The sequence below is a fragment of the Oxyura jamaicensis genome, chromosome 14, assembly GCF_011077185.1.
Source record: "Oxyura jamaicensis isolate SHBP4307 breed ruddy duck chromosome 14, BPBGC_Ojam_1.0, whole genome shotgun sequence".
Lineage (NCBI taxonomy): Eukaryota > Metazoa > Chordata > Aves > Anseriformes > Anatidae > Oxyura > Oxyura jamaicensis.
The window spans coordinates 2,579,683-2,591,730 of record NC_048906.1 but is presented as its reverse complement, the minus strand read 5'-3'; the positions used below and the strand labels follow the sequence as shown (position 1 = coordinate 2,591,730).

The following is a 12,048-nucleotide window of genomic DNA, read 5'->3' as shown; positions in this document are numbered from 1 at the left end:
CTCATGCCACCAGCAGAACAGAGTGTGCGAGCAAGAAAGAGGAGACAAACACTCACAAAGCTACTTGTCAGCAAGGAAATGCAGAGCAGCAGACAAATAGCTCTTGCTCTGGCAGTCATGGGCCTAAATAAGATTGCCTCTTCCTATTACTCTCATAAGCAAGCAGCAAGCAGCAAATAGCTTTTCATCAGAAAGCCTACAGGCCTCAGGAGGTGCCTATCTTATTTCCACTGAAATTTCATGAAAAAAGGCTTGTGTTTCTTGCTGAGCAGGATAGAAATAGAACAGGAGCTGTGAGCTGATAAGAATCCCCCAAGAATTAACGCTCTTTGTTACTGCATCATTGTAAACAAAATACAAGTTCTTTTTCTTTTTCTCAAATAATGAAAGCATCTTCCCATCCTCTCCCTAACTGAGAGCTAAATTGTTTTGCAATGATCTTAGATATGCAGGCACGGGAGAGCAGGGATAGACATTGGAGCTTATCAAATTGTCATCAGCACCTGTTCAATTGCAAATTCTTTCTCAGCCAACGCGACCTCCTTGCTCAGGAACGACTATGAGGTTGCACAGCTTAACAAGGAGCCAGACTGATTTGTAAAACGGTGATAAAAATGCAGCGTGGAGGAGGCATTCAATGCACTAACTGCCTGAGTATGATAACACCACTCGCTCCAAACTCCATCCGCTCTTCTCCACACTGGAGAAGAAAATTATATTAGAACTAATTTCACTCTTTTCAAACAGTTTCACTAGATAAAAGCTCCCCAGAGATGATTCTATCTATACCGTGTTTCAGCTTTTTGTGTTATTAAGCAAGGTCTTGAGGGATCATATGCATTTTTTCAAATTCCTTGATTTATCAACACAAAATAAACTTAGTCACCCTATCCATGAACATACCGGAGAGGTCTCAAGGTCCGCAGAAGTCTCAAAACACGAAGGACACCCAGGATCTTAGCTCCGCCTGCTGATGCCATGGAGACAATAATGTCAATGATAGATACGAAGACCAGGACTCCATCCAGAACGTTCCAGCTGCTCTGTAGATAGGTGTTCTCCCCAGAGAAAAAGCCAAGAGCTACTACCTACAGCCAGGAGAAGAAGGACGTTTAAATCTGCACCCAGATCATAACTATGTCAGATTTTCAGTCTTTGTCAGGCCTCACTATGTGTCAAAGGATGGAGATATAATTACCTTAACCATCATTTCAGCCACGAAGATTGCAGTGAAGATATAATTAGAAACACTCAGGAATATCCTTTCCTTTAAAACATAAGCAACAAAAAGCAGCACGTTATTTAAAAAAGTTAGAAAACAAACATGCTTTATTTTACAGGGTCTTGCACTGACAAGACTAAGATGTGCTCGTGAGATCAAGGAAGAAAATGACTCAGGTGCTCACCGTGCTGTGTGGGTCTATGTCTGGTCGCTCCAGCGCTATAGTGATGCAGTTGAGAAATATGAAGACCAGCACCACGTGATCAAACATTTTGTGGGCAATGACCTTCTGGCACATCACTCGGAACCTGTAGAAATGGTGGAGAGAAAATATCCTTCAGATGTTTGGGTTAGCAAGAGACTCCCACCTTAATGGCATGTCCTTGCAAGCCACCAGCATCACCCCAGGTGGTGAACTAGTCTCTCTACAAGCACAGGCGTCAACCATTACTACCAGTGGTTAATGTAAAAAAGACGCAATAATGAATATTATTAATGGTGGTTAAACCTTCTTCCCAGACAGGCATAGAGGGACCCATGCAACATTTCTGCCCAGAACTAACAGAAACATTACTTAAAAATCAGGAGTCAGATTTCTAAAGCTCTCAGTGCTTCTGCATCAGAGGGATCTTTCCCAAGGGAAGGTCAACTAAAAATGTAATATTCCTTTACTGCAAAACACGTTGGGCTGGACTTTCCCTAGAATTTCTTACCGATTCTGTGGGGAAAACAAGTAGAGGGACCAATCTTCATGACTCTTGCACCACTCTGGTTTGTAGGGCTCGAGGACTTTACGAATCCGGTAGCAGTAACTCTGGATAAAAAAGAATAAACACCTTTTCTTCCTCTTTTATTTTCCTGCCTCTTCAGCTTCCACAGTCTTTCTGTGAAAGGGGGCAGTACCTGGCATTTCATAGTCACAGCGTTTGGGACAGAGGCAGAGCAGGCCCAGTGAAGGGTTGTAATATTTTTGCAGTAAAACAGGGAGAAAAGGAGTGCAAGAAAGGGGCTGCTTTTACAGTGAGATATGAACATGACAAATCAAAACTTCTAGGAAGGTATTATTTTGAAATCCAAAATTTTGTCTAAACCAAAAAAGGCCTCAAACAATCAAAAAGTTAAATAGTGTAGAGAACACTCTTTCTGGACTTTCAAGCCTTAAAGATACCAAACAATTAGCTCCTGTGAGCAAAGACATTAGCTAGCTTTTGTGACCTATAGCTTATTTTTGTAGGCATTTTGACAAAGAAGACACTCTCAGTCAGTCAAAAAAGCAGGCAAATGCCTGCACACCCCCTTGCAGTTTTACTTTGTTAGAGACCAATGCAATGAAACAGACCACACCATTAACTTGAAAGCCTTTTGGGAACCAGAGGCCCTTCCCTCAGGTTTAGATATTTTTTGTTTATACCAGCCATTAGGCACAAGCACATCTGAGCCTGAGCTGGATTTTTAATCCGCCTTCTTGGAGAGGAAAAGCCACTTAATGGGTGAGCACCCAATTTCCCCTCAACTCACATCCTCCATGTCATCCTCATAGTCCATGGCCTCCTCCTTATGGCCATCGATGCGCAGGAAGAACTCGCTGGGGACGTGCACCATCTTGCCGTTGCAGTCCTGGTACTCAGCAGGCAGAACGGCCATGGGGCTGATGCTGAGCGAGTGGCGCATGGTGGGCAACTGCAGCAGCTCGGGCAGGTCCAAGGAGCTGCGGTAATCCAAGGACTCTGCCCGGCGGTGCAGGGAGGGCCTGCTGACCGTGCTGGATTTGGCATCGTCAGAGTCGTCGTCTGTGCTGCCTTTGCCCTCCCCGGAGAGCAGGGACTCTCTTTCTCCCGACTGGTTCTTCTTCTTGAGGCTCGGGGCTCTGCCCAGGCTGTTCCAGCTTGAGCGTCGACTTCCCCAGTTGCTGCTGGTGCCCCAGTTGGCACAAGGGGAACTGCGGAGGCTGGACTGAGAGAGGAGAAGGACACTTGAGGATGTGCTTGCAGCAGGAAGTCACAGAGTACGGCATTTTGCCCAGACTGGAAGACCCTTCTTGTGCAAGACATGTCTTCCCATTCCAGCTTTCCTTACTGCTCCAATTTTACCATGCCAATGCCTTGAGATGGGAGCCAAGCACCCAGCTGTGCCCACACTGAAGGCACTCTTTGAACTGCACCCGTAGCACAGATACCAATCCTCTGTGCTGCCTGATTTCCTACTGCCCTGTCAACATCAACTGTGTATAAAAAATGAACCCAAAGACACTAAGTGCCAAAGCAGCATTTTCTTTCCTCAGGTCCAAGTTGTTTCAGCACACAACTTCCCTGGCTTCCAAATGGGTGCTGGCACCTGAGTCACCCAAGTGTCTGTTGGAAACTGTGCCCAAATTCACATTACTTTCTCTTCAATTTGCTGCAGAAGGAGGTGGAATGAATGTCTTTCTCACAGCAAATTTCTGGCAATGATCAGTGTGTCAATGCACTTTGCTTGGCAGGTGGTTGCTACGATAACAGCACTTAAGGTCAGAGCAGAAAATCTAGAAGGAACACTCTTTTTCCCTCCATGGCTTCCTCCTAGCACAGAAACAAGGCAAACTGCCTTCCCCCTCCCCAGTGCTGGCCAGCTTTCCTCTGACTACTTCATCTTCTTTTGGCTGGTGGCACTGATGTGCTCTCAGAGAAAGAATTCAAACCATGAACCACCCTCTCTAGCAACTCACAATCCCATGAAACCCCAAGGCAAATAACAGTCATCTCTATTTTCTTTTCAAAAGCATTACCTTGACTAAGCAGCTTACCAAAGGGGATAGTGGCTCTGTCTCTGTGTGAAGTACCTTCACGGTCCACTGCCTTGATTTGAACATGATATTGCATTTACAGAGCAGAGGAATAGGATAGATAAGCAGCAGCAAAAATCCACTTTGTCTATTAAGTCTGCTCCCTCTGTTTTCACAGAGCTGCCCTCCCGCTCCCCTGTTGCAGGCAAAATGCAATCAGTTGCCAAAGCAGGCAGTTCCAGCCAGATCTCTGCTCTGTGAGCTGTGCCTGGTGACAATCAGTCTGAGTAGTACCAGAAACACCAGCAAACATCAAAAATCACTATGTATATATATAAAAATGTATACACACGTCACTTGTGCTGCTTGCAGCCACTTGAGACAGAGTTGTTAGCCATGAAAACCTACCAAGGACTTCTGATCGTAGCTCATGGGATCTATTGAAGCATTACTCCCTCTCCTTGAGTCCACAAAAGTGTGCACTGAATCCATGTGTGGGGAACACTTTGGCGTAGGCATTGGTGTGGCAGCAGTGCGCATGATGATAGGAGGTGGCATGCTTCCCCTGCCCTCCAGGTGCCCGTTTGGGGTGACAGCAAGTGAGTACATCTTCATCTCTGGAGAGAAGGGGAGAGAGAACACGTGGTGAATGCTCAGCTAGAGCTACAGAAACCTCTCTTCAAAACAGACATTACTCCTTGGGTCTTCTAGGAACTCTGTCAAATGGGAATGAAATTTAATGGGCAATACTAAGATTAGCCCACCACTTTGAAAGGCATAAAGCGAATGTCACAAACTTTCAAGAAGCCTTCAGCCCTACCTTCTTTTGGTCAGTGTTTCTGGGAATTAGGAGATTGGAGCCGCATTTTTTGGGGTCTGGGAGAGAGTTTCGAAAGAAAGGACAATGAAGACTAGCTAAATTCACCCTATGAAGTTAATCTCTTCTCCTTGACGTAGTCTGTGGGACAGAGATTTTTATGCAGTTCTGATGTGCTCTGAGTTCCCTTGTGTGGAAGGCACTAAGCAAACATCAGTCACTGTCTTCAGTCATCTGTTCAGAGGACGGGAAATGGAAAAGGCTTCTAAACATCTCCACGCCTAAAAGAGTAAACTTTCTGTAACAGAGAAATCTCATGGTACAGCTCTGTGGCAACTGGAGAAAGCATCTATTTTATCTGTATATGGCAAGTATGGACCGCAGCAACTGTATTCAAACTGAAGGGAAACCAGATGTAATGCCTGTAGCTCTGTGGAGTGCAAAACCAAAAGCCTAGTTTCAAACACATAAGTTAAGCTGAACTATCCCCAGTGTTACTGGGCTTAGTGGATTCTGGTTTAATAACTGCAGAATCACAGTCCTAGGGAGGGGGAAGGATGGGACCATCTGTGATCAGCAGGAAAGATGAAAGAGTCTGCAGTGAGAAATCCAAGTAAGCACATTACCCCTGCTATTTTTCCTCCACAGGCTGCTTTTGTAATGCAGCGTGCTTCTATTGTATCATCTGTTTAGTTGCTGGCTTGGGCACAGATATCTGATCTGCACCACAGAAGTCCCTGGGAACATTGCCACTCACTTCAAGGGGTGGAAGATCCAGCTCAAAATTTGCTAATCTGCAGTACACGTTCCTTTTGCCAGTGTATCTGTTTACAGACCAGTGGCAACGTAATAGAATTGTTAATGTCCGTACGCTCTCCAGTCACCGGTTGGCACCTAGGAGGCTTATGGAGACCCACAATTATTCACAGACGTTGACTGACAGCGAGCTCAGCCCTGTTTTCTATTCTTGTACTATCCGAGAAGGTGAAAATATTTCCTTCCCCTAGAACTCCCTGATTATTTGAAATTGTCCAGCAAATAGTTGGAGCAAAAGAAATTTAAGCTGTGGATTTTCTGGCCAACTATTTGCAATGGATATTCATCTCATCGTTTGGTGCTTGAGATTTGTTGCTTGATCTGCAGATCCAGCAGCTCTGTCACCTTCCTGTGATCTAGCTCTGTCTCATCTTCCTCAACAAAACACTTCTGCCCCGTCCTCAGCTGAATTCCATCTGCTCACCACAATCAATATAATTTCCTTAGCTGAAATAAACCCTAGTTTAGAAGCATTTAAAGTAATCCTAACAAAAACCCAAGCTGAGAATAAAAATACAGAGGAACTAAACTGGCTCTTGTTTACCATTGTGCCATTCACTCTGTTTAAATATCCGATCCCTTCCTTTCCCCTACCTAGCCGCAAACTCTACAGTGTAGAGTTTGTCACCTACTATTCCATGTTTATAACGCAGTAGTACAATGTGGACTTACTCACAATCAATCATCAGGCTCTCCTGTAACACAAATAAACTGCAACACTTCCATCAATCAAACCTCACCTAAGAGCATTTGTGTGAAACCAAAGGAACAGATGAGAAAATGACTGATTTGAGAAGAAGACTTCTTGAGAAGTCGTGTGAGAATATTGCTGTCAGCAAACCATTCTGTGGTAACGATACAGAAGAAAAGATGAGACATAACTAAATATTGTACTATAGCTGAAATTAGAACAACATCTGTTTAAAGGAAGTATCACTGCTCATTTAGCTTTCCCAACACATTTTGCATAGCGACTCTGTTAACATAGCTATCAGATCAATTATGAAATGAAAGGGATTCTTCTACTTACTCCTACAAATTTCCAGGAAAGGATGATTGCAGAGGCCGAGTTATAGCACAACTCAAATTCATGAGAAAACACAGAACCAAAATCCTACCTGTTGCTCGGAGGTCTTTCAGCTTCTCAAAATCATCATCAAAGTTGGCAGATGTCTTGTCCTCATCTGTGTCTGACCTATTGGCATCCCCCTGCAGAGAGGAGAAAGGAAATTCTGATCTGATTCATTTACACTTCAGCACAAAAGCATTTTGGATTATTTAGCAGCTCAGATATACCTCTGCTTCTCATGAATAATTAGAGCACCACCCAAGAACTAGGAGAGCAGAATGCAAAATTCCCTCTACATTGCCCTGGGGAACGACCCCAGGGAAGTCCTACTTGTTTAGTTTTGTTTTCACACTTAGACAGAAAGGATGATGTTGTGATTGCAACTACTGTTCCTGCAATGTCGTTGCACTTCCTTCCCTGTGCCCAGCCTCACCAGACAGTGTATCCCAGAGGAGAACATGAAAGTGCAGATGTAATCAGAAGAGTGACTAGGAAAAATGGCATGGTGGGGTTCCATAGCTACTCCCTCCATGATTCCAGATGGAAGCACCTAGGTTTTAATGTCAAAGGATGCGAAACGATTTTTCTTCCTCCTCACTTCTTTGTCATCACTGTAAATTTGACTGAGATCTGATAACCCAGCCGTAATTTGCTTCCTTCTCACTGGCTGGTAATTGAGATTATATTGGGAAATCTCTTGGCAATGTTGAAGCTGGGGTAGAAGGGAATGAGGCCAGCTTGCCTAGAAGCAAAGCATCATCTCAGGACAGACAACAACAGCCAACCGCCCAGCTGGACTGGCTTTCCTCCTGGAAGCTCAATTATGTTTCTCTTTCACAACTATCTGCCTCTGCTACCAAAAATGACCTAAATAATGTACAAGCCTGGGACAGGGGACCTATTGTCAGGTTCTCCTCTGCTGGTGAGTCTGCAGAGAGAAGAGATTCCAGCAGGCTATTGGCATGACTGGCTTGAGCCATCAAGACTGCAGAAAAGCTGTGCATACTGGTAGCAAATGGCTGGATTAAAGCAGCTGGTCCTAGGAGAAGAAGCAGAGTTCCTTAACTGATGCCTGAACAAATCACCATGGTTTCTAGAGATACGGTGCTCAAGTGTCAGCGAACTTAATTTCATCTGTGATGTATTGCTGCCTGGTGCAGCCAAACAGACAGGATGACTGAAAGGCTTAAGCTCCCTTATTCATCTTCTCTGTTTTGGAGCAGAAGCACTAGCACAGAGTAGCTGAAAGATTTGCATAATTTTGGAAGGTTTGTCTGCTTCTCCGGAGCAGCTCTGGGGTAGATTGCAAAATGACATGGGAACAATGTGAACACAAATATGCAATTATGGTCCTCTTTGAAGTCTGGCTGCTTGTTGTCGTAAGCACAAATGAGGAATAGTCTGTACTAAAAATGGTTTTGTGGCCATTTAAGCCTTTTCTTTAAGGGATATGCCTGCCAAACTTGCTCCACAGGCAGCTTGGAACCTGAGATCCAGCTGAGACTGTGTACCATGATTCACAGGATAATTTTTACTGCCCTTGCTGAAATACTGCTGATGGTTCAGAGCTTCAAGCAGCTCTAATATACACCCTCTTAGCTGCACAAGTCTCCCAGGAGTCACTCTCCGTCTAAGTGAAATAAGCACCTGAACAAAGAGAGGAGTAGTGCACACCAGTGTCTGCTCTAACCACTAACAGCATCACCTTGCAGGAGGGAAAAGTCAAAGAGGTCGAAACATGAATTTCTGTCATATTCCCAACATACCAACAGAACCAGGGATGGCAAAAGAAAACTTAGCTCCATTGAGCTCCAACTTCTTCCTGGGAGTTGTCCAAGGAGGTTGTAACAGCATTTTGTTTACAACCAGAGCTAAGTTAAGCATTTATAAGTGCAAGACTTGAACCAAGCCCTCATAGCTGAAATACAGCCCTGAGAAGGGTTTTCTGCGGCACAGCTGATACCTCGCTATGAGACATCTGACAAGCCCATAGGCTTGATGTCAAATTATAAAATAAATGGTGGTGGAGAGCAAAATGTGCTCTGCAAATGTCATGCCTGTGGTTGCTGGCCTTTTCTGAGGCTGCACCGAGTGAATAGTACAAGCTTTGAAAAGTACTTCTTACACATATTTAAATCATGGTCCATAACAGCTCCAAAAGGAGCCATTAAGCCTAAGCAAGAAAGCGACAGCTAGCTCTGTAATCACACACTCAGAGAATATTGCACGAGGCTGCCAGTTTCTGGCTTCACATCAGCATGTGATTCAGCCTCCAAGAGGGCAGGTAAGGAATGGGTCTGTGCTGCAGAAACGTACCTGCAAGCTGCAGGGTCGCTGGATGGAGAAAACTTTTTTTCTGCCATAAAGCACTCAGTAACAAAGGATGAAAACTGCTCCCGGGGGCTGAGTGTATAACACAGCAGCAGGGCACTCTGCAAGGGTCCTCTGTGCCTAAATGCAGATTGCTTGAGCTCAAAAAGAAGTCTCCATGCACTAAAGAGGCACAGCCAGACATGTGAATGGATGGTAAACAAGAGAACTCAGATCCCAAATGTCCCCCCTTTGCTACGAGCACCAGTGGTACCGGCAATAAGAGGAGCAGGAGCAGTTTCCAGTCATTCAGGTCACACTCGATGGTTATCATCTGTTTGGGTTTCCCTGGCACATCCTCTTTTTCCACCCAGATTCGGTGGAATCAAAGGATAACTGACACATGTCTGGCCACTGGAAAGCCTCTTCTCCGAACTGCCATATGGCCAACTGCATCATTTGCTTCTGCATTCAGTGGAGGAAAATCTACTACTGCAGCACAGACTTTATTCTGCTATGGCCTGTGCTGTTTACTAACAGGACTGAGGTAAAGCACAACCACTCGGCGTTCAGCTAACAAGTCTCCTGGAGGAAAACCCCTTCTGGTTGGGAAGGCAGCCACTACTACAGAGCCTGTAGGAATCCTGGTAATTCCTTGATTTGGTCTTACCAGGTTAGTGGCTAAAACGTCCACCTCCATCTGCCACAGGCTGAACTAGCACAGGAATATGGCAAAGGGGTTAGGGTACCCAGAGCAGAGCCAGCAGATGCTGAGATTGGTGACACTTAGAAAAGTACGTGAGTTTGGAAATAAACAGCCATTCATTTTGAAAGTGGAAAGCTGGACTATTCCTATCTTCTCTGTGTGGGCAGGTGGCACTCACTGCCCCCAGGATCCATGAAACAGCCCCAAGCAATGTACATCAGGGTTGTTTTTTTCCAAACTGGGCCTTGGCTCCTGTTGTTTCAATTAATTTTCCTCTACTAGTGCTGTGAGGAAGCTAGGAGGGATGTTTTAATAATGAATCTATGCAGACTTCCTTGAAGGACATAATGTGGCTGTGCTGGCTTGAGAGAAGGGAATTGTTGGTCCATGAATATTTCAATTATATTCCATGGTCTGAGATGGTTTGTCTAAGTGTGATACAAACATAGCAAATAAGAGCCTGATGCCATTTCTGGGGAAAAAATGAAAAAAAAAACAAAACAGTATAAAAATAAAGTGTTTCTTTCTCCTCTTTCCCTTGGGAGCTAAGGCGGTGAAAACTGAAACCATTTTCTCATTTTGTTTCTCAGTCTGTGTGTCTCTGAAGCCAATCCAGCACTAAGCAAATTTTCCCTTTCTTGATGGTTGCAGAAATAAGACGTAACAATTAAAAAATTCCAAAGCGTGACATAAGCCTTTTTGATACCACTGCTCCTAGCTTCAACTAAGACTGGATGATTTTTGCTAAGTCTCAAATTCATTTCCATTTCCATTTGCACTAGGACTTTGAAAAAATCCTTTTTTTTTTTTCTTTTCTTTTTTTTCCTTTGGATAATATGTATGTGCATATATCTCAGTGTATTTACAACCGAAATGGATCATCCTTATTTAAAGTAAATCTCTCCCAAATGGATCTGCTGTGATGTAAAAGGAAGCTGGTGAAGAGCAGGATAGGGCAGGGGATGGTGGGTTTCAGCTACTCTTAGGAAATGGACTGGAGGGAGAGGGAAACTTAGGGGCTGCAAGGGCCCCCACCTCACACCAGTCCTGCACCACTTACACCAGTGTGGTCTGCTGCTCTGGACCATGTGGCACAGACTTGCCTTCACAGTTGCTGAGGTTCCTGCCTAGTTGAGATCAGGACATTGTATATCACTGTTGACTGAGAAATGAAATACATTTCTCTAATCCTCTCCACGTGAGATGAGATGCCTGCAGTTCACCAAATTCCCTGCTCACTGACCTGCTACAGACATTAATTTCAGGTGTAGGCAAAAATCTCTTTAGCATTTATATGCCCTGTATCATCCTAAGTATCTCCAAATTTAATGCTTGTAACCTTGCAGTACAGCTTTTCTAACAGCTGTGCTACCAGCCTCAAATAGCACATAAGGGGCAGAGTCTCCAGGAAAGATTTGCATTCGGCCAGCTCACATCCTACCAGCTCCACATGACAAGTGTTGACCAGACACACGGTCTTTATGTGGTGGGCCCACCATAAAGAAACAAAACACAGGACATAAGTAAGATTTAGGCATGTGAAATCCATCCTCAGTGATTTCCTCAAGGCCACACTACACACCCTGCAGCAGATCAATCAAAGTGTTGATCACCCAAGTACCAAAGAGTCCAGGGGACCTTATGTGCAAGGACAGACTTAAAAGAGCTTCGCATGACCAACCCAGCTCATCTGCACCCCTGTAAGTCAAATTTAGAGCTGCCTGCATGACTGGATGTTTGCACTGCTGCAGACTGATCTGTACAATCTTGCCTTCACATACTTCGTAATTTTTTCCCTCCCCCTGCTTAGATCTCTTACCTCTGCCTGGAAGCCTTCTACCAGAATGGCAACCAGAAGGTTGAAGAGCACATAATTGCCAAAGGTCATCAGGGCCACAAAGTAGAGCGCTGCCCATGAAGATGTAGATGCCATCCCATTGTACAGGACCACGTTCCAGTCCTCTTGAGTGAGGATCTGCAGAGAGGTGAAGGGTGAGACTTTGATTACTCCACTCCTCTCATGCATGGCAGCTACATTCAAATCCTCACTGACATACTCATTTCTTCCTCTCCTTTTGACCTTTTCTAAGCATAATCATTAGTAGGTCTCATGAGATAAGACATCAAAACATTCCTTTATTCTGAGCTTTGCACATGAGAGCTCTCTCCTGGCCAAACCTCCCCTCTCTGCAGGAGGATCTAGCACACTGCTGCCAATAAAAATGGCTAGTTCAGATCCTAGATATGGCAACGTAAAGGCTGTGCTGGTCTAAGTCCTGTTATTTGGTGTGGGGGGGTATTGTCTCCTTTGATAACCATCAGTAGATAACAGACCTGAGGCCAGGGC

At 44.6% G+C, this 12,048-nt stretch overlaps 1 protein-coding gene across 4 annotated transcripts in view; it reads right to left on the bottom strand.

Moving 5' to 3' along the window:
• Positions 1-12,048, bottom strand: part of CACNA1H (calcium voltage-gated channel subunit alpha1 H) — a 220,160-nt gene that overhangs the window by 39,804 nt on the left and 168,308 nt on the right. For all 4 annotated transcript variants that reach the window (XM_035339712.1, XM_035339715.1, XM_035339714.1 and 1 more), the window contains 8 exons: positions 11,521-11,676; positions 6,735-6,825; positions 4,392-4,600; positions 2,741-3,175; positions 1,936-2,036; positions 1,407-1,530; positions 1,199-1,267; positions 904-1,088 (listed from right to left, as the gene is read on the bottom strand). In XM_035339712.1, the coding sequence (XP_035195603.1) occupies positions 904-1,088; positions 1,199-1,267; positions 1,407-1,530; positions 1,936-2,036; positions 2,741-3,175; positions 4,392-4,600; positions 6,735-6,825; positions 11,521-11,676 (1,370 nt within the window). The remainder of the gene's footprint in view (positions 1-903; positions 1,089-1,198; positions 1,268-1,406; positions 1,531-1,935; positions 2,037-2,740; positions 3,176-4,391; positions 4,601-6,734; positions 6,826-11,520; positions 11,677-12,048) is intronic.